This window comes from Drosophila takahashii, chromosome 2L (genome assembly GCF_030179915.1).
Source record: "Drosophila takahashii strain IR98-3 E-12201 chromosome 2L, DtakHiC1v2, whole genome shotgun sequence".
Taxonomy (NCBI): Eukaryota; Metazoa; Arthropoda; class Insecta; order Diptera; family Drosophilidae; genus Drosophila; species Drosophila takahashii.
In genome coordinates, this window is record NC_091678.1 from 14,017,216 (window position 1) to 14,038,309 (window position 21,094).

The window sequence follows — 21,094 nt, forward strand, 5'->3', positions numbered from 1 at the left end:
ATCCAGGGCGATTTTTTTGGACTTATAGGCGAATTGCCCTGGAAATCGGAAAAAAATACCCTTAAACTAAAGGCAATTTTTTATAAATCTAGGGTGTTTTTCTGGATTTTAAGGCGAATTGCCCTAGAAATAAGGAAAAATATCCTAAAACTAAAGGCAGATTTTCATAAATCTAGGGCATTTTCTCTGGATTTATAGGTGAATTGCCCTAAAACGTGCAAAATGCTCCTCAAAATTTCACGGCCATTTTTCATAAATAAAAATACAATTTCAATATATATTTTTTTTGTTTTTATATTTTTGTTTGTTGTTATTTACATTCACTACAAATATATTTACACAATTTATAGTTATACAAATTTACATACTCTCCCATTCTTATTCCTAAATGGATTATATCGGGTTTAAAAATAATAAATAATAAATAACTTTAAAAGAAACGGCTTCCCGAGTCCGCAATGGTGTGCTTCGCGTTCTTGCTCCCGGCGTCCTTTTTTGTTCTTGCTGTCGGCACCAACACTGAATGGAACGCAAGCCAATTTAAAGTTGATTGTATCTCTATTAAATGAAAACAGTCTAATTATTATATGATAATAGAAAAAAAGAGAAGCACTTACCTTCAGAGCTTTCCAAAAATTTGAGCCGGATTATTTCCTGTTGCTTCCTTACTCCTGCTTTTAATAAGTCCGAAAAGTGGTTTGCGAAAGCTGGATCTAAAAAGCGTTCTCGATCTAAAAAAAAAAGAAAATTTTTTTAGAAATTAATATAAAAATGCACAACCAACACACACAATTTTCATTTAGCCTGCGATTGCGTTTGCTGCTACTCCTAGAAAAAAAAGAAGCAGCAAAAGCAAATTTCGAGCACTGACGAAATGTCGCAATAGAAATTTGGGGGTTGTTTTGGCATATGCACTTGTTAATGCGGTTTGTCCGGTGCATAAATACAGATTTCTTGTAAATATATATATATGTATGTGTGTATTCTGTTGCATCATTTTTTTAACTCAAGCATTATTTACATATACACATACATATATGTATACTCTTATTAATGATCTTACTTTGTTCTGCCACACTTCCGCTTCTGGACCGACTAGTTGAACAGGAATTTCTCCTCGTAGCTGCTTCCACCCAAATTTTTTAAAGTTTCAGCTGCATTTTCCTTTGTTACAGATATGTAAATTCAATTAGTTATTAATATCAAAATTGCACAATTATATATGTATGTACTCACCAGAAAACAGAAAAAGAATCGCCTCCCAAGTCCTTTAATAGCGTTTACATTTTTCACTTTTTCACAAACAAAAGGTTTCATACAAACACGTCTTTCACTGCCAAGCGCCCGAAAAATTATGACAAAGTCTAGACAATGCAACTCTTTCTAACCCCACCCTTGCCACTGCAGCGGACGAAAAGTAGCAAAGAAGAAGAAAAAGGGTGGACTTTTTAAAGTCAAATGCGCTCAGCATCAAAATTCACAGAAAAAGGTCCGCCCTAATATACACACACATTCACTTGTTTTGACCTGTCAACCCCACACACATACACACATGTATTACATATGTATCCATTAATTGCGTCTTAAAATTTCGTTTGACTCTTCCTTGTTTTTAGGGCAATTTCAGAACATTTTTTTTGCTATTTTGTTCAACGTTTTAGGGCGATTTCGCCCTAAAAAGAAGGAATTACTTTTGGAGGCGACTCATAAAAATTCGCCCTAAAAAACAGGGAAAATTTGCCTTTTTGAAAAAATTAACCCTAAAAAATATTTTCCATGGCGATTTTTCGTATATTTAGGGCTACCCACCCGTATAATAAGACAATTTTCCGTAGTTTTAGGGCGACCTCGGTTTTAGGGCGACTTTTCTAGTATTTAGGTAAAAATTTCTATGAGTGTGTCAAATTCCGCCAACAATGAGGAAACTGACATGGCATTTTCCCATTCCACAGTATCCACATTTCCACAATCCCTGTTTTCAGTCAAAGTGCAAGGCACGTACTCAGTTTGAGACGCACTGTGGCAGTAAGGCCCTCCGGAGTGTTCATGTAAAATGTGGGTCAGTTATAAATCTTTGACGCTCTTTATGCCACATAAAATTATTCATGAACCTGTGACTTTGTGGGCGAACAAATCAATGTTCAAGGTAGTCTGGTACGTGACATCTTCGAAATTTCAGGCGAGCAATTACAAGGCTTTGGTGCAACCTATTAATACATTAGAACTCTGCAAAACTGAACTTTGCTACGGAAGCGTTCTAATCTCAAACTCTGTATCAAATATATATAATTAAATAGTAAGAAATACCCACTTAATATGATGGGCATGTCTTTGGACAGACGACAGTCGCGTGTTTGTTTTTTTTTTTATATATATTATAGCAACCACATTTCTACTATTTTGCATGCCCCTCACGAAACAGTCCAGTCACCATAGACATCAAGAATATATAATTGACTGCAATATAATAAGCTGATTTATGGCACATTTAGCGCCGTCTACGGTTCAAACTTAATACAATTTCAATTTCATCACTATTTTGATAGCCCAATAGTGACTATACATTTTTATAGAAATAAATATTACGTTTAAAATGTATTTCTTATGGCCCGGCCACCGAAGTCGCCAGGCACTACAAAAAATTATTTTAGACTCATTAGAGTGTCCCACTCCACGGAAATCTTTAGTAAAAGGCGAAAGATTTATTCGACAATTGAAGTGAAACCAGAGTGATTTGGCATAGGAAATAATATGCCTTACCACTCAAAACAAGCTAGAACATGTTGGGAATCATAAAAGTCTTTCTTTTACTTTTACCATCCCTAAAGTATATCTGGTTTTAGGGGTCGTTTGAAGAGGCTACCTGGAAACTGACTACCTGAAATACAGATCACCAACCCTTAAAATATGCTATAGAAACTATAATACTTTCACACTTTCACATTTATAATTCCGAACTGGTTCTAGTATTTTCCTCATAGAGACCCAGTCAATTTTCCGTTTCAAGTTATCGCTTCTCGGCCTTATGGCTAAGATCAAAGTGTAGTATCTGTTCTTATCAGCTTAACATCTGATAGTTCCTCCATTGGAGGACAACAAATGTTAAACTGATTTTTGGAATCAGACGGAGTGCTAGGGGCTTGCTCCACCTCTGTCGCGGGTTGGCCCGGTATTGCAGTACCGCCGGGATTTCGGCCCAACTGAATAATAAATTTCCCACACAATTCAAGTTCAGAGATAGTCGCTTGAGTCTTGCTCAATTTCACCGTAATTGCGCTTCCACAATCCACGTCAAGGTCAAATGTCGGGTGCGCACTTAACCTATTAACGCTATTATCATTAGGTCACCACCCAGTGGTCATAGTTTTTTACCTTTACCAAACAAAAAAGTGTGTTACATACATTTGCGCTTAACTAGGGCATGAAAAATTCAATAAAACTTGAATTTAATTGCATGCATCGCATTAGGAGGGCATTCCAAATGGCGCCTAGAATAAATGCTTATTTATTTAAACAAACATCATTTAATAGCAGTTAATGGAACAATTTATTTTCTATTAAACAATCATCACAAGTTGAATTCAGCGGCTAATTGAGCTACTCCTTGAGAAACTGGTCGATGGGAACCAGTTCCAAAGCCTCGTTGAACATTCGCAACATAAGGGGTTGCCAAAACTGTCGGGTCTCGGGCAGCATTATTCCGTAGATATCGCGCCAATACTGATTAGCCACATTCAGAGCTATACTATCTGTAATGGAAAACAATCATGACCTTTGAATGGTGGGTCGATCAACTGAAAACATTGTATATACGTAGTATCACAACTTGTTTGCCTTTCGTATAATTGGTTTAAATATAATGTCATTTTAATTTGTTGCACAGTTTATCTAGGAAATTTTTTCAAATGTTTTTTAATTCTTAAGTCGGTGATCAATTATACAATTTATAGAAACTCGTGTCCTTTATAAAGTGCAAAAAAAGTTAAGGGTTCTATTAAAAAATATTCGAATATATTGAATGCTATGCGGATACTTTAAAGTGCCTACAAAGAAAAGATTTATTTAAGACGTTCAATCACAAAAGGGAACTGATAAAAAATTATTTTTGAATGTAATATTAATGTTATCAAAAATGCTAACAAGTTGAATTGTTTTCTAATGTTATATGATTTTTACAAATTGATATTTATTCTACACAAACAAGTAAAAACTCACCCAGTTCGGGATCTGCAAATATTCCGTTTGCCTTGATGACCAAATCTCTAATCTTCGGCTTCGAATCGAGATTCTTGAGGCGGAAATACCGGTGTCCTTCCTTCTCGTAGATTTCACCATCGGTTACCGTTGTGGCCTCCACATCCACTGCAAACGAGGAATGGTAAGTAATTAAATCCCAATCACAAACCAATATACTCACGTAGCGTTACATTAAAATCCCCCTTGGGCTTCAATTGCAGTTGATTCACCTGCATGTCGGCCTTATAACTACCCACAATGTTCATTTTGGGCATTTTTGTGACGAGGCGCAGTTTTACCTTGTCGCCGTTGAGTTTGACGGACACTTCTTTGGCCCGATTGGAGGCGAATCCGTAGATCTTGGCATTTCGAACGGTTATGCGACCGTTGACCGTGCCACTAGTGTACTGGAAGCTAGTTCGGTTGAGGTGCAAAGGTTCGTAGGGTTCGATCCTCAGCTCGGGATTTCCGTCCTTAAGGCGGGGCGTCAGCGTATTGAATATCTCCTTGACGCACTCGCCCAGCTGATCCTCGTCCGTCGAGCATTTTGGCAAATCTTCAATGAGAAATATTAGGAAAAACAAACAGCTAAAATTTATATGAAATATATACCTGCAAAGTAATTATTATCCGTGGGGGCTGAACTGACTCCAAGCGCCAGCAGGCACAGCAATCCAATAATGTAATGCATTCCGTGTGTTCTACACTAAACTACCGAACTAAATCCTTTTTTCTGGCGATCGAACTCGACTTTCAACCTGCTGCTAGAACGTTAAACAACAACTGAAGCTCCCAGACTCCAAGTCGGGCTATTTTATTCTCAAAATTAGCACACCGCTGCATATTGCAAGTCAGAGACTAGTTAAGTACATTTTACTTGTAAATCAGTAAAACATTAGCCGGCAAACAGCTAGACTTTGACTGAACGCGAAACCGGCTCCGTCTGCCTGATTTATAATGTCGTATTATTAAATGGAAAAATATATTGAAGGTATTATAGTAAATGGCAACGATGATTTGCCATAAATTCTTTTACTAATTACCCAGTACGTATACTAATAATGGGCTTCTTATTTTGGCGATTCGGTGAATAGCACAATGCCGACGTCGAAGGGCTGCCAAATCGAGCCTAAATATAATTCTCCATCGAGTGAGTCATACTAATAGGTATAGTTAGTTACAGTGACGTAGCCAGGATTTAGTTGAGGGGGTTGGAGGTTTTTTATGTCACATTTTGTGTAGCATACTTTTGAAAACCATATTTTGCATAGGATTAAACCGAGAGGGGGGATTAACACCCAAAACTCCCCCTGTTTACGCCCCTGGTTAGTTAAACTGTGAACCTTACAGCAAATTTAAACCAGAAACTTAAATAAGCTTTGTTAGACAGAGGAAGCTTTCAGTTACTTTCTGTTCGTTTGAGATTACCCTTTTCAGTAAGTACAATTGAATGCACATTGAGGAGTTATACAACCCCTGCTTCTTTTTTATTTTAAACAATTTCTCGACAGAGTTATTGCTTATATGATAATTACTTAATGATTTCTCTAAATTGGTCTCATAAATCTTAACGGGAGAACTAGATCGTTTCTAACAATCAATACATTTAAACGGAAGTTCAAATATTTAAGTAATTTCATCTTTATTTCGGTACAAACTATGTTAACACCTTGAGTAAAACAGATGGAACCGGAGTGTATAAATAACATAACAGATTAAAAGTCGGGGATGTTAATTCTTGGTGACAAGCATATCGAATGGTAACGCAGCGAAGAAGTCATTCGTGGACTTCAAGATCAGCGGCTGCCAAGCGGCCAGTGTTTCGGGCAGCATGGCCTGATAAAGTTGGCGCCAGTACTGATTGATAAAGTCCAAGATGACGTCGTCTAAACGAGAATAAATATATATTAGTAAGAACAATAATTACGGTTGATTCGCTTGAGACTTACTAAGCACCGGATCGGGAACTAGTCCGTTGGCATAGAATTTCAGGTCACCCACCTTGGGCTCAGTCTCCAGTTTGGTTAGACGCAAGTACGTGTGACCATCACGCTCATAGAGCTCGCCAATGGGTCTCGCCCTCATCGCGACATCAGCTGGAAATAATAAATAAATAATAATAATTCGGTCAGTGATATAAATAATAAGAAGAAATATTTTTAAGTACTTATATTTCCTATATGAGATAATCTTGTCATGTCAATCAAGTTGTCCCTTTGTTTATTTTTCCATAATTATAGTGTTCTCTTCTTTCCAATTATTTTAGTATTCAAAAACCCATTTTTGTGTAAACTAAAGGCAAATACTTAGGTATAACTAACTATTTAGAGTTAAAATTGTGTTAACCTTTGTTTTACAGCTATTATAATTATAATTATTGACTACTTAAAAATTTTTGTATGTTATTAAAGTTATTAATTATTTTGATTATGTGTACAATATTTGTAGACAATAAGATATTATGTTTAAAAACAATTTGACATAAAGTGAATTAAATAAAAATATTTTAGTATTACATTAAGGTTTCATATCGCAAAAGGGTTAAAGACCTGGGTTCTTCTGCGATACTTACTCATGGTAATGTTGAAGGTTCCCTTAGGGTTCAGTTTGAGGTCGTTGAGCTTGATGTCCGCCTTGTAGGAGCCCTCGACGAACATTTGCGGGACATGCGAGAGGATCTCCATGCGCACGCGACCGTCCTTCAGCCGGAAGTTGACCTTGTCGACGATGCCCTCGCTGAGGCCGTGGACGACCACGTTCTTCATGGAGATGCGGCCCTGCAGGAGTCCCGAGTTGTAGCTGTAGGAGCTCTTGCCCATCTCGAAGGGATCGAGGGGCGGGATGTTCAGTTCGCTGATGCCGTACCTCATGCGTGGCGTTATCTGCTGAAGGCCCTGCTTGATGCACTCGCTGATGTTGATGTCGCCCTCCCGACAGGTCGGTATATCGCCAGCTGCCGAATGCCAAACAAATTAAGTTAGTGCGTACGAACCTTGACATATTTGTTTCAGGCTGAGCATAAACATTAGTCATATCGCGTACGATCTATGTGCCTATGCTCAGAACGTGACATTTTTCTAGCGAGAAAAATGAGAACTTTTAGATAAAAAGCTGAAACTAAACGTTTCGCTGCTCACATAATTGTCAACGTCATGCGCAATTTATTTGTCGATTAGATTTGATTTTGTCAGTGAGTTAAGCGAAAATTCCTGCATCTAATTAAAAGAGTTTTGTACTGTCGTCTCAAGTACGTTTCGGTTTGAATACGATGGCAATTAAAACTTTTCCCATTGGTCTACCTTGGGAGAAGGCCGTCGCGACGGCGGAAGTGACAAATCCGGACAAAAGACTGAAGCCGCAAACTTGTCTTTTATTTTTATATTCTCCCATTAAAAAGTTATATTTATATCCTCAACAGCATATGACTCGGTCAGCAAATAACGTATAAAAATAACATCTGCAATTGTTGTTCGGACAATGAGGTAATTTAAACGGCTATGTTTTGCCAGAAGTTTTATTTTTGGCAAAAACTGTTTGAAGACAACACTTATCAGCATGACAATCCAAGTTTTGTGTTTGTCATGGCTTAAATTGTCTCTCCCGTTCGAGTCAGATAATGATATTTAACTTAATTTAAGTCTTTAATTTTGTATAAATAAGACTTGACGTTATAATTACATTTCGGTTGTTAGTTAATTGCTTTATATTTCTTAAATAAAGTATGGGTACTTCTTCCATTTAAGATTTTTATTAAAAAGTTCTACTCCGCATACAGATAGGTTTATTATTCTGCTGCAAGGTGATGAATATTAATTGCAATTTTTATTTCTTATTTACATATTGCTTTTTTGGGAATATTATTTCTTGACCAATAAACCACCTCTAAAAGGGTCAGCAAAGGTATTTCCAATTTGGTCCTAAGCTGTTTTTTCCATGTAATTATTTATAATTTATAGCAGTGCATTTAACGTTGTGCAATTGTATTGTTTTAAGGAAATCTGGGCTTGAACTTTTGACTGTCCGATGGTTAAATTGCTTTGTTATAAAATTCACACAAAGTTGCGTGCTTCACATGATTATTGCTATCACGAAGTCAATTTTGTATATCTCAAATTTTCTATTTAGCTGATAATATCACAAATTAAACGACTGTATCTGAAGAGTCTGCTGTGACGAACTAAACATTTGAATTTTTTGAATTGTTAGAAACGACGTAAATAATATAAAAAGATGAAAAAGAATATTTGTTTTTGGATAACAAACTTTTCAAAACCAATATATTATAATTGGAAATTATTAAAACATCAGAATTAATTAATTCATTAATATTATTATTTTTATTATTATTTAGTGTCTTAAATTTTTCAATTTTTTGCCTCCAAAAAATTTTATTTTTGTCTTATAAATTTATATTTGTTTTAATATTTAGTATTAGCTATATTTCATCACATTTAATAAATTTCAACACTCACGTATTTCTCGGACCGGCTTGAACTCTACGGGAGGCAACTCGATTTCTGTTGCCAAACATATGCCGTACATTAAAATTAAAATAAGAGCACACAACAATCGAGCCATATTTATATTCTATTTATTTTATTTAGTTAAGATTTCTATATTATTTTGACTTTTCGGTTGAATGAAGCTATATACGAGCTGGCAGTTATTTCAATCTGGCCGATGCAAATGCGAATCAACGTCTGAGAGCTGCGATGGGCGCCGGGCTTTTATTTATGTGAGGAAAACAAAACAAATCCAATCAAATCGAAATTGCAAAGGCAAACGCAAAATAAAAAGAGACTCAAACACAGATGCTACGATCGGCATTAGCAAATAATAGGGATTTGGGGGCGGAGCGGTGGGCGGAAAACAAAAATAGCTTGGAACTAATGACGACTACGTCGCTGCCGCCGTTGTAGAAAACAAAGCAAATGCAAAAGTCAATAGACAGTAGTGAAATACAAACGACATTATTAAATTCCCGGGTAGAGTCGTGAAGTGGAAGCCACCCAGCCATCCGATTTGACTTATCGCGACCCCAGTGCGACCCGACTTACCCATCAAGCTACAACTACCGGCAGCTGTCCCAAGCGATCCAAGCAATCCAATCCAAGCCGCTTTTGATGTTTCCTCATCTTGGTGATGCTGACTCGGGAGCGTCCAGATCTTGGTCCCGATTTTGTCCCGGAAGGGTAATTAACTATCTAGCTTTAACACTTAAGCTTATGTCTATTTGAAATAAATTAAAAGAATTTATCATTTCTGAACTGAGGTACTAGTGTACTGTACTAAATTGGTGAAATTATAAACCGTATTTTATTCTGAATATTTAATATTCTCAAAATGTTCATAAAATATTTAATATTATCAATTTTATCATAAAATATTTCATATTATCCTGTCCTAAGGTAAACACTATTTAAATTTCTATAATAAAAAAAATGTAAGTTTTTCCCGGAAAATTTTGTATATACTATACTCCAACCACTAAGTAATGATAATATAAATCAAACATTAGAAGTCAACCGTGGACGTGTTAAAAGCTATCAGTTTATAATGCTAATTCTAGTTGTTGCACCTTACAACGATATTCGAATTGTTTGATTAATTAATATTTTGTCACGTGTGCTTAAGTAAGTAAGCTTAGCGGCAAGAAATGAGTCATATACATTGGATGATCAGAACCTGATTTGTACACAATTTAAAATTGTTTAATTAACACATTATTTTAGAGGCAAACTAGACCATTTTAATGCATTAGAAAACAAAGGAAAATGGTTTGTAATATTGAAATTGATAGCTAAAACCGATCTTATCTTTTTAGGGATGAGTTTGAAAGAGAAAATTCCAAAACACGTCTAAGTCGACCTGGTACAAGAGAGATAAACGCACCTTATCACCAGACGTAGACTGCCAACGAGAATGCGACCTTTTGCAACCCCAAATAGAAGTCATCTTATCAACATCTTAGGCAGTAGACTGCAAACCCAGAAATGGTACTCTCAGTTCCAAGAATCGATATCTTTAAAAAGGAAAACAACTGGAGAACAATAGATCAGTGCCACACACACCTTATCAACAGCAGAGAACAAAAGGAGTTGGACAAATGAGGCCGCAAAATACTTTGGCAAAGAGCCCAATTGAACAAGAGTAACTCAAACTCAAACCCAAAAACCCATGACTTTTGACAATGGCGGCGACATTGGAAAATACTAAAGATAATAGTTTTCAAAGAGGAACAAACACGAATTGAATGAACCAGACAGACAATCAAGGGGCGCGCATTTCGCCACCTTCTGCACCGGGGGACTTGCATTGTGTTGTATCTGCAGTTTTCAAAATCCAAACTGAACGCACGCAAGAATAAACATGACCGAAAGATAGGGATGCCCGACGGGTGGGCTTATGAGTAGGTAAGGATGGGATTGGATTGGATTGGATTGGATTGGATTGGGTGGCGTGTACGCGTGCGCAGGCAAATCGAGCGGTTTTATGATCTTGTTTTCGTTTTGCAAAAAGAAAATTCGGCGTCGATTTGTGTAAACAAAGTAATAAAATGTGTGGGGGGATTACGAAGAGAGCCAGATAAGGCTTTCCCCATATAAACTAGTGAAGCCGTCGACAGGACAGCAGTCAATCAAGAGACTTCGAGAAGAGCACATATCATTATACCATGGAGAACCATCCAATCTATCGCCACAAGAAATTCGATGTTGGTCGCAAAGTTGAGGCAGTCGATTTGCTCCTCAAGGAAGAGCTAATCTCCCGTAGCGGCACACCCTGCACCAGTCGCAGTGCCTCCGATGAGGCCGATCAGTCTATGAGTCTAGGATTCAGTGATCAAGACACTGAATATACTCCACTGCCCAAGCGCCGTCGCCTGGGTTCCTCATCCTCCAGCGTTTCCTACCACTCACCGAGTCCCATCATAACCGAGGCCATCCAAGATATCTTCAAGTACCACGTCAACATGGTGCGAAAGTTTCCCAAAAAGGAGCGCACGCCAAAGGATCAGGAGCGCCGGAACAAGAACACCATTGCCTGCAGGATGAGTCGGCGGAAGAAGAAGTTCGATGACCTGCAGATCGAGCAGCAGTACAGGGAGTGCTCCAGCGAGCACCTCAAGATCGCCGAGCAGAGTCTGCGAGCCCGGGTCTACCTGAATCATCTGAAGCAGCTCGTCAAGCAGGAGGAGCAACCACAACCCGCGCCACGGAGAGTTCCCGATGAGAACTCCAAGAGAAACTTCACCATCGATTACCTGATCGGTGGCATCAAGCAGGAGAATATTTAGCCACACCATCCTCCTGTGGAGATTGTATTATATAGTTAAGTTATGGATAAGTTATGGATAAGTTATGGTTAAGTTAAACTTTGTTAAGTTTCTTCAAGAAAAAGCTAGAGATGGCGAATTAGCTGTAAGAGCCCTTAAAGGTTAAGCAGGTACTTCTTAATAAATTAAAATAAATTATGAACACGGCGTTTGTGTTTCCTTAAAAGCTATTGGTGATATTAACCGAACTCCGTGACGAAAAACTGCTCAGTCATAGGTCAGTAGCCTAACCACTTTCGTGAATCATAGCTAAATCATATAAGGCTGGACTACTCAATTAAAGTTCACGGTTGATCGCATTTTACAATGCTTTTACGTGATCATGTGAAATGTACTTGTTTTTTCTTATGTTGTCCAATAATTTAAAGTAAAAAATTAAAACCAAATTTAGATACATTTTTAGTTTAGTGTTTCTCCCAATAATCTTTAATCTTCCCACTGCTTTTAATCACATATCATCTGGATCAACCGATAGTTGGCCATACCGACCGGTGGCATAGATCTTGTGCTCGTCCAACAGAGCGAAAAAGAATGGATGTGAGGCATAAAAGTGGTTCCGTGTCTCGCCATTATGTTGAATTCGACTTTCAGCTAAAATGATTGTAACTCTTTGAACAAATGTTTATAGAACTAACTAACCAAACTTACGTCGTCTTTCATCTTTCCCAATATTGATGCCCTGTTCGTTCAGTGTGAAGTAGGTCAGATGCGGGAATCGGCGAACCCAGAGGCGATCTTTTTTACCCGTTATCCGGCTGAGATCGGCTTTTTGGGGATTGAAAGCCTGACGAATGCCGAGAAAGCCCAGATTGTCGGCCAGCTCAATGTTGGTCAGGATCTTCATTACAGGCAGACGAACATCGTAACGTCGGGGAGACATCTTTAATCCGAGTAAGCTTCGCAGATCCACGAATTCCAGCTCCTTTTCGAGCTGACGCAATCCTTGGATGAGATCCGGCAGAAGGACCATGAACTTCACCCGACTATTCTTTAACGGAAGCAACAGCATGGTGGCCCTCAGCCCATGGAGATGGGCCACCTGTCGCTTTTTTGCCAGACTATACAAAGTTTCCACATAGGTTTGTCTTCGCTCGTCCACATTGAACTCCCTCATTCGGCGATTCTCGAGATGGAAATCCGCATCCGCCCACTCGGCTTGAAAGGAGGCCGCTGTCACAATGAAGACTTCGGGCTGCAAACGGAGATTGTAGGGCAGATCATCTGAGGTTGGTATGTCTCTCAGCTCAAAACTGATGGGCTCCAGCTTGTTCATGAGTCTTTCCAACGTGTTGTTGGCAGAAGAGGGCACCAGATCCACGCCCATGTCGCGAACCATGTCCTCATACTCCGATCTTATTTTCAATTGAGGTGGCACATAGGCTCCTACGTAACCCACCTCCTGGAATTTATCCGTCAAGGGTTTCAGGTTCTGGGATTCCAAGTTCACAGCCATGGCCTCCCGCACCTCATCCGCCGTGGAGCCATTGGAACTGGCCAGTAGGACTCCAAAGGCTGTCCTTAAAGTCTCATGGCCGATCATCAGTCCCTCGGGCATATCATTGTGCACCCCATCGACAATCGCCCTATGGAGCAAGGTGGGATATTGACGGGCGGGCCAGCCAGCCGGATAAGGTTCACTCGGAATTAACCCTTCACCCTGGCAAAACCACTGGCACAACAGTAAGCCTATCGTAACCGCAACTATGGGAATGGGAAATGGGGATTGGAAATGTGAGTGTGGGCTTAAAAGCTAACTACTCCTATTCCCAGCCATCACTCACCTGTCATCGTCGCACTTAAAGTTAAACTAGCTAGACGCTTTAGCTAGTTGCAGCTACGACATTTTTAAATCCATTCTAATCGAATTGGTCACGCTAAAGGCTGTAACTTGCATAACCCCTTAAAGTGGAAATTTTTAATTTATTAATTGACCAAGAAGTTGAGTCTAAACATTAGTATTCAAACAAGAGAGAACGTTATAGTCGGGTGCCCCGACTATCAGATACCCGTTCATTGCTGCCATTTTGTCCTCTTTCCGGACAGATCTGTCCTTTTTTTACGGGTTTATCCAGAAAAAATTTCAAACATCCCCTATCCGGAAATCTGTCCTTTTTTCAAAAATAAGGTTTTGAGTGTTATTTTTGCCAGTCGAAAGTGTGTAAACCTGTTTTTATATGCTAAAACGCCTTTTTAACCATCAATCTTACAGTTCGGCACTTAAAAAATAATTATTTTTACAAATGATCAAAGAGACGTAAAGCAGTCGATGGATTTTCTATATAGTACGATTTTTTCTGTAGCAAAAAAAGAGGAAAACACTTTAAAAATTTCTCAATTTGTACTCTCTGCTTTTTTGTCAGAAAAAATTTTCAGATTTTAACGACTCTTATCACTATGGACGGCAGTCCATGTAGTGACGAAGCGCACCAGGAGGGTGTGCGAAGGCGACTACTATATATACACGAAGAAATGAAAATCTACTGTGATGGTCCGATCATAATGAATGATACACCTATCGAAAGGTATTGCGAAAACTAACAGGATTGCATACCAAGACTCTAAGAAAATCAATTGGCTTGGGAGAGAGAGCGGTGAAAGTAAAAAAGTGAATATTTCGAAATTTGGAGCTGTTGGGGCCGGTGGGGATAATTGCCCCCTCTCAATGTTTTAGTTGTATTCCTTTTGAAAATACCCGTCGAATGAGGGGTCATTTGTCAAAATCCGACGCTCCGTTCAAAAGTTATAGCCAAAATAAGATTTTCTTCGTCTTCCCAAAATGAAAATTTAATTCTGTTTGTCAGTTTGTCAGTTTGTCAGTTTGTCAGTTTGTCCAAAACATGTTTTCTAAGTTTTGAAAATTTGATATGACGTTCATCACATCGATATAAAAAACTTTTGTTCTACCACTTTTGGAAAAATTCGCTAGTTTAGCGGGAAAACAGCTATAAGTAGCTAAAATTCGGAAAGCCGTAACTTCTATACTACTAAAGCTACAGACTTGTGCTGCATCTCGTTTGAAAGGTATTTTGAAATGCTATAAACGCCATTTATATGCAACTTGTGTAAATGTAATAGTTAAAAAAATATGAACAAAAGACAATTTTTTAAAACTTTTTTTTTAGCTTTTTTTTATTTTTTTCAAAAACGGCTCTAACGATTTTCTTTAAAACTTTAAACTGTATAGCCCTTGAGATTCCTTAAATTTTGGTATATAACACATTACTGTAAAAAGTCACGTTTAAAAGTTATTTTTATACGAAAATAGCCACTTTTGCAAGCTCGAACTACTAACGCTCCCTGAGTATTGAATTTTGTGTGAGGGTATCCGAACTGTATTTTAGGGTCATGGAATCAGTAAATTTGCACTTAAGAGTTCCATATAGGAATCTTTTGTTCTACGACTTTTGGAAAAAGCCGCTACTTTAGCGGGAAAAAGCTAAAAATAGCTAAATTTCGTTAGTTTGTAAGTTCTAAACTACTAAAGGTACAGACATGTGCTATAACTCGTTTAAAAGGTATTTTGATAAACTTCATCGCCTTTTTAACTTAATTCGTTAAAATACAATAGTTTAAAAATTATGATTGACCAATTTAAATTTAAATGTATATATTAGCTCCTATGAGAGCAAATGTAAACAAACAAAAACTTCTGATATCAAATAAAAACACCTCTTAACGAGGTAAAAAACTAGTGACGACCGCACCTTCAACATACAAAAGTTCTGATATCAACATTTGTGACGAAAAATTATTACACTCGTCATTAAATAGACTTTCTAATCTTTTCTCATTCGTCACGCTGCAATAGAAAATGCCTGTAAGGGGAAAAAGGCTGGAATAGTTTGCTAGGGCGGGCCGAATGAGAAAAGATTAGAAAGTCTATTTAATGACGAGTGTAATAATTTTTCGTCACAAATGTTGATATCAGAACTTTTGTATGTTGAAGGTGCGGTCGTCACTAGTTTTTTACCTCGTTAAGAGGTGTTTTTATTTGATTCGGGTTTGACGCAGATATTGCATTTTTTTGTATTACCAATATAGCTACTTGAAATGCTTTTATTATTTTAATAATTTTAGATTATTACGTATACGCACAAAAATTAACCATGGTAAAATGATCAAACAAAGAAGGATGTGAGTCGGGCGCAGTAGGTCATTACATAATTGAATTTAATATAAAATCCATTTAAATTAAGTAATTATATAACCCATTGGTAAAACAGAAAAATGGAGGCGCATTTACTTTTGTCCCTTTTTTTGCCCTTTTTAAAAATTTTTTGTCCTTTTTTTCCCTGTTTTTTTTGGCTTATCTGTCCTGTTCTTCAAGCTGAGTGATGGCAGCACTGTACCCGTTACTCAGGTAAAGGGAGTGCGAGGGAGATGGAGATAGAGATAGAAAACGTTGATCACGCATAACTTTTTAACGAATGGTCCGATTTGAAAAATTTCTTCTACATTTCGATAGGTATTGATAAACACAATAAAACTGCATTTTTACTTTTCCAAAATATTAAAATTTTTAAAATCGTATATAAGCGATTGTGGGCGTTAGAGGGGGCGTGGCACCATTTTGAAACAAACTTGCGCTGCGTAGGAACTCCTGAAATCTGCATGCAAAATGCCAATCTTCTAGCTTTTATAGTTTCTGAGATCTCAGCGTTCATACAGACAGACAGACGGACAGACAGACGGACAGACAGACGGACAGACAGACGGACAGACAGACGGACAGACGGACATGGCTAGATCGAATCGGCTAGTGATCCTGATCAAGAATATATATACTTTATGGGGTCGGAAACGCTTCCTTCTCCCTGTTACATACTTTTGCACGAATACAATATACCCTTTTACTCTACGAGTAACGGGTATAATAATATAAATCAGATTAGGTCGTTGGCTTAACAATTAGGAATATCACTAAAAGTATTTCTTGTGTCTAACTATCTATAAAGCAAATAATAGAATAAAAACTTGCAGATAATATGTTTTGAAATTTTTGTTGTTCAAATAATTTTGCCCAAATACTAAGCTTAAATAATGATTTTTTAAAAAGCCAGGTAAACTTTAATAAAACTTCAAACAAAACAATGAATTTAGTATACTCTGTTTCTCCGCCAATCAAAGGGCTTCATGACCACCTGTAGAAGCATCAGTGGCATCATTGTCGACTGGAATTCCACTGCCACTTGGTCCCTGGCCCATCAGGTCATCATCGCTCATCCCCTCTTCGGATAGCGCATCCTGCTCCCCCGAAAATGGCGGCTCCAAGACCTTGACCATATTCAGATAGCTCTGGTTCTCGGCATCCGTGAATATTTTAAAGGGTAAATCCTTGCCCACGATGGCCACATTAATCGAGAGGTTTTCGGTGTTATCATGGCCCAAGGATCCCCTGATGGCCTGAATCCCATGACAGATGAGATCGTCCTTGTTGCAGCCCTCGAAGCTCTCCATGTTCCGCTCCAAGTAGGTGCGGGCACTCTGCGAACGGGATCCAATGGCCATGGCCCGGCAATTGAGGACATTGGCCGTCGGCATTACCTGGTAGATGTGGGCTCCCTGCTCATCGTAGCCGGCCACCAGCATGCCCACTCCATACGGTCGACGATCGTAACGCTGGGTGGTGGCCTGCATCTTGTTGCCCAGATTGGCGACCAGACGGCGGACCGGAAACTCCGAGTCGTAGGAGTGCCGGAAGGCCATGCACTCGGTCCTCATGTACTGGCACACCTGGCGAGCATCCGCCGTCAGTCCGGCAATGGACATGCCCACGTGCCCGTCCACCGGCATGATCTTCCTCTGGAGCGTGTCCGTGTCCTTGGACGAGCGGCACAGGGCGATGAGCACGGCAAAGTCAGCGCTCTTCAGGCCCACCGTGGCCGCTCCCTGCTTCACCGCCTCCATGGCGTACTCCACCTGGAAGAGGCGACCCTGCGGACTCCACACCGTTGTATCGCTGTCGTACTGGTTACGAAACATCCTGCTGAAATAGGTTGGAACTTCAAAGAATACTTAAAATTAAATGGTTTCTCTAATTTATTTGGCTAGAGTTGAAAATATTTGAAAACTGAATGTCTACTTTCAAGTTGTTTGATCGAATGAAATATTTATGAGAAAAATTCCAAACTATCATCAGTTTTAAGCAGCGATCGTTATTGAAAAATAAAAAATCACCAAGAGGGAATTGAGCTACATATATGTACCATATCCCAACAATTTAATTTTAATTTTTAATTTAATTCGGGTTTTTTAATAATTAGAAAATGAAATATAAAACAATTTAACAATGAAATGCTACGGATTTTCCAAAAAAAAATAATTTTTATTACCTTAAGAAGAAAAACTTATTATTAAAAAAAGAATTACTTTTTCTTTCAAAACTCAAGAAAGAATAAATATTATTTTAGTCAATTTAAATTACCATCTTTAAGAAATTCGATTGGATTTAAAAATACTTTTAAAATAAGTTATTCGAAATAATTTGTTAGAAATAAGACCAGTTAAATTAAAGGTAAATTACTTAAAAACTTGTGCTTCAAACTTCCAGTGCTTTCACTCCACTTAACTTGCATAATGCCTAGCCAAGTAGAAAATCAACGGTCTACAAGGAAGTTCAGGTGATCAGATGAAGAAAACATAAAGATATGGACAAAACTTTGAGTGCACCCGCTGAAAGTGCAGCCAACTGAATCGGTCTGTGAGTGAAAAAACAGAGCTTTACTTAATTTGAGTATTCATGCTGCAGGGGAAGTCCCCTCTGCGTAATTAACTCTTTTGCAATTGCGCAATCGGCGAGCTGCGAACGCAGTTAATTACTTTTAATTTTCATTGATAATACTTGGCAGCAGTCCGACTTCCTATGGCGGGAAAACCAAGTGCAGAAAATTTCCGTCGCGGCCACAACAACCCAGTAAACCACTTTGCACTTGCACCATGCAACCAACATCAATTTCAGTTAATTGTCAAGTTTTTCTGTGGGTCTTGTGGCTTTTTGGCTGGCCTAACATTGAAAATTGCATTTCTGCGCTTTGAGTTTAGAGTTTTGTAACCGCAGCCCAATTGAACTTGAAGCTTTAGCCGGACTTTGGCCATATCTCCCTATCTACACATCCGATCTCAGTCAATATTTGCCCGCCGATGGCAAAAGCTCGGCCAACTGAAAATATTGTTCTTTGTGCTGGCTTGAACCTTGACGAAAGCTGTCGCAAAATGAGAACGCCATGAAAATTAGCTGGCCAACAATTAGTTGAACTTTACTGGGGTAATGACTTTTGGTAAATGGTTTCTGGGAAATATCTTTCAATTCAAGGGTGAGTCATCTGTTCAATGCTTATGCTTCCAAAAATATTTTAAAGTTTCTTTTCTGTTTAAAAAATAAATTATTTTTAAGAAAAACTGAATCTTAGTTTCCAAAGAATCTCTTACAAAATCAATATTACAAGCACAATGCCCCTTAATTAAATCTACTATCAAATAAATATGAAAACCTTTGCTTAATTAATATAGCTTTTTCGATCCCCTGATCTTAACCCCTTGCGTAATAAAACGACAAACTGGTAATTTGATTTAAAGGCTTAGTTATTTTATTTCAAAGTCAACAATAAATAATTAGAACCTAGGGCTTTATAAACTAAATCACATGATTGGGCTATCCATAGTCTCTGATTATGATAAAATTATATGGGTGCTATCCATAGTCTCTGATTATGATATAATGAGATCTCAGTGCTGACCACCGAAGATGAGCATCTGCTGGGAGAGGGCCATCTGCTGGAGGAACTGCTGCTGCTGTTGGGGCAGCAGGTGTCCCGGTGGTGAGATGGGGGTGATGGCTCGCTGGAACACCGCCTGCTGGAGGATCTGGCGGTAGTAGAGGCTCAGGCGGACCTGCTGCTCCATCATGGCGGCGTGGTGACTCCGGTACTGCTCGTACTGATTATTGACATGCTCCTCCTGGGCCTGCTTGGCCCGTCGGCTGAGAAGGCAGGACAAGGTGTTTCGATCCCGTCGCATCTGCTCCTTGGGGCTTCGCTGACGAGGTGCCTGGTGGCGTCGCACCATGTTGGCATGGTACTGGCTGACTGAGGATCCTTGGACTGCAGGTTTCTCCACTGGTACTTCCTTCTGCTGGTTCTGTTCATTTTCCAGCCAGGGACGGAAGAATCCCGGACTCTGGCGACGTTTGGTAATCGGCTGCTCCGACTCCGGGTTAAAGTTCTCCTTGTCCTGGTCCAAATCCCTTTTCCGTTTGCTGACCACAAACTTCTTGTGGGCATAACTGGCTGTGTTCTCCATTTCTGTATTATTGGTTAAATAATAGTTGCTGGTGTGATGTGACTCGTTAGACGATCGCTTGCTGAATGATGGTCAACGAGATTGATATCCTGTTTATATGCCCACATAGGTAGGTATCACAGGTAGCCAAAAAAGGGGAATCACTTGGGATTTTGGGACTGTCAACAAAGGGATTAGCGCATCCTGCGTTAGGTAATCGTCGACCTTCTGTGGATTAAGAAGTATTTTATGACCTGTTCCATCACTGCGCTAATTGCCGTCGCATTATCCCTTTTTTTTGTGGATTACCTGGATTATCGGTAGAAAGGTAGCCACCACCGGAACAGGAAAGTTCTCGACTGAACAACTGTTATGCAGACTAGGGATATTTTTTATTGACCTGCATGACACAATTTGTTGTGCGTGCGTGTGGTCCCTTGGCTCCCAGTTCACCACCATACTTTGTTTTAATTCCCTGGAAATTCTCGAGGGTCTTTTTGCAAACACTTCTTCATTTCGTGAAGAATGATAATGCAGAACTTACCTGATCTTTGGTTAGGGAATGCCACGGATCTTTTCAAACTTCTTCTGCCAGATGTGATTTACGATTATAGAGAAGGAATTGTATTAATGGAAATTGGTTCGCAAGAGGTAAATGAACTGGATTCTACATTTCTTAAAATTAATTTCATTATTTTATGGTATAATAATAATAATTATTTTACACATTTTTTATTGAAACTATTATTGATTTATTACAGGGGTTTTCATGCAATTCTACAAAGCTAGGTGCTACGATAAATTAAAAACCTTTTGAAAATTGCATTACCCTATAAGATGATTTCATTATTTGTGTAATCGCAAAGGCGGATCTTATTGTCCTAATCGTTTAATTACCTTTCAACACATTAGTTGGTTGGCTATGCGGATTTAATTATTAGTTAAATAATTGAAGTCACCTGAAATAAATAGCTTATTTATTCCGTATTTCCTATTCTATGTCACTTGAGTTATATGTGTTCAAACCTCGTAATACCCTAAGCATGAATCACTAGTATTGTCTTATGTATGTCTACTTGGCTATTTATTTTAAATTAGCATTGCAAATTACTCTGCCAAGAAATTTATTGTATAATAGTTTTCTTGAATTGATTAACGTAAATGAAACCAATGAAGTAACTCTTATGTTATGTAGCTTCCGGTTAATTTGGTCTACAACTAATCAGCATTTAGCAATTGTTTTACAGT

At 38.5% G+C, this 21,094-nt stretch overlaps 6 protein-coding genes and 2 non-coding genes across 8 annotated transcripts; 2 read left to right on the top strand and 6 right to left on the bottom strand.

The window, feature by feature from the left end:
- Positions 1-2,613: 2,613 nt before the first annotated feature.
- Positions 2,614-2,733, bottom strand: LOC123003279 (U5 spliceosomal RNA). The gene has a single exon (XR_006412511.1). It is a non-coding gene; the product is annotated as a U5 spliceosomal RNA (small nuclear RNA).
- Positions 2,734-3,009: 276 nt separating this feature from the next.
- Positions 3,010-3,205, top strand: LOC123003272 (U2 spliceosomal RNA). The gene has a single exon (XR_006412504.2). It is a non-coding gene; the product is annotated as a U2 spliceosomal RNA (small nuclear RNA).
- A 318-nt stretch (positions 3,206-3,523) lies between these two features.
- On the bottom strand, positions 3,524-5,004 carry Jhbp13 (Juvenile hormone binding protein 13). Its single transcript, XM_017142965.3, has 4 exons — positions 4,849-5,004; positions 4,418-4,792; positions 4,216-4,362; positions 3,524-3,749 (listed from the first exon to the last, which is right to left on the bottom strand). The coding sequence occupies exons 1-4, from the start codon at positions 4,925-4,927 to the stop codon at positions 3,598-3,600; spliced, it is 753 nt and encodes a 250-aa protein (XP_016998454.2). The 5' UTR covers positions 4,928-5,004; the 3' UTR covers positions 3,524-3,597.
- Positions 5,005-5,859: 855 nt separating this feature from the next.
- Positions 5,860-8,861, bottom strand: Jhbp14 (Juvenile hormone binding protein 14). Its single transcript, XM_017142966.3, has 4 exons — positions 8,709-8,861; positions 6,809-7,189; positions 6,186-6,332; positions 5,860-6,122 (listed from the first exon to the last, which is right to left on the bottom strand). Exons 1-4 carry the CDS (start codon positions 8,812-8,814, stop codon positions 5,968-5,970), a joined length of 789 nt encoding a protein of 262 aa, XP_016998455.3. The 5' UTR covers positions 8,815-8,861; the 3' UTR covers positions 5,860-5,967.
- A 1,336-nt stretch (positions 8,862-10,197) lies between these two features.
- Positions 10,198-11,530, top strand: Mabi (Mabiki). The gene has a single exon (XM_017142974.3). It carries the CDS (start codon positions 10,910-10,912, stop codon positions 11,528-11,530), a length of 621 nt encoding a protein of 206 aa, XP_016998463.3. The 5' UTR covers positions 10,198-10,909.
- Positions 11,531-11,961: 431 nt separating this feature from the next.
- Positions 11,962-13,388, bottom strand: LOC108058317 (serpin B9-like). Its single transcript, XM_017142972.3, has 3 exons — positions 13,351-13,388; positions 12,218-13,270; positions 11,962-12,160 (listed from the first exon to the last, which is right to left on the bottom strand). Exons 1-3 carry the CDS (start codon positions 13,355-13,357, stop codon positions 12,018-12,020), a joined length of 1,203 nt encoding a protein of 400 aa, XP_016998461.3. The 5' UTR covers positions 13,358-13,388; the 3' UTR covers positions 11,962-12,017.
- Positions 13,389-16,657: 3,269 nt separating this feature from the next.
- Prosalpha6T (Proteasome alpha6 subunit, Testis-specific) lies at positions 16,658-17,629 on the bottom strand. The gene has a single exon (XM_017142971.3). The coding sequence runs from the start codon at positions 17,549-17,551 to the stop codon at positions 16,691-16,693; it is 861 nt and encodes a 286-aa protein (XP_016998460.3). The 5' UTR covers positions 17,552-17,629; the 3' UTR covers positions 16,658-16,690.
- A 1,665-nt stretch (positions 17,630-19,294) lies between these two features.
- Positions 19,295-19,911, bottom strand: LOC108058320 (protein Mabiki). The gene has a single exon (XM_017142975.3). The coding sequence runs from the start codon at positions 19,865-19,867 to the stop codon at positions 19,295-19,297; it is 573 nt and encodes a 190-aa protein (XP_016998464.3). The 5' UTR covers positions 19,868-19,911.
- Between the last annotated feature and the right edge of the window lie 1,183 nt (positions 19,912-21,094).

Excerpts from the sequence above, each read along its gene's own strand:
- Prosalpha6T (XM_017142971.3), bottom strand. The coding sequence starts at position 17,551 with ATGTTTCGTAACCAGTACGACAGCGATACAACGGTGTGGAGTCCGCAG.
- Jhbp13 (XM_017142965.3), bottom strand. The coding sequence starts at position 4,927 with ATGCATTACATTATTGGATTGCTGTGCCTGCTGGCGCTTGGAGTCAGT. Across the intron at positions 4,793-4,848 it reads GGATAATAATTACTTTGCAG|ATTTGCCAAAATGCTCGACG; the intron begins GTATATATTTCA and ends TTCTCATTGAAG. Across the intron at positions 4,363-4,417 it reads GGATTTTAATGTAACGCTAC|TGGATGTGGAGGCCACAACG; the intron begins GTGAGTATATTG and ends CCTCGTTTGCAG.
- Jhbp14 (XM_017142966.3), bottom strand. The coding sequence starts at position 8,814 with ATGGCTCGATTGTTGTGTGCTCTTATTTTAATTTTAATGTACGGCATA. Across the intron at positions 7,190-8,708 it reads CAAGCCGGTCCGAGAAATAC|CTGGCGATATACCGACCTGT; the intron begins GTGAGTGTTGAA and ends GGCATTCGGCAG. Across the intron at positions 6,123-6,185 it reads AGTTCCCGATCCGGTGCTTA|ACGACGTCATCTTGGACTTT; the intron begins GTAAGTCTCAAG and ends ATTCTCGTTTAG.
- LOC108058317 (XM_017142972.3), bottom strand. Across the intron at positions 12,161-12,217 it reads TGGGAAAGATGAAAGACGAC|CTGAAAGTCGAATTCAACAT; the intron begins GTAAGTTTGGTT and ends CAATCATTTTAG.
- Mabi (XM_017142974.3), top strand. The coding sequence starts at position 10,910 with ATGGAGAACCATCCAATCTATCGCCACAAGAAATTCGATGTTGGTCGC.
- LOC108058320 (XM_017142975.3), bottom strand. The coding sequence starts at position 19,867 with ATGGAGAACACAGCCAGTTATGCCCACAAGAAGTTTGTGGTCAGCAAA.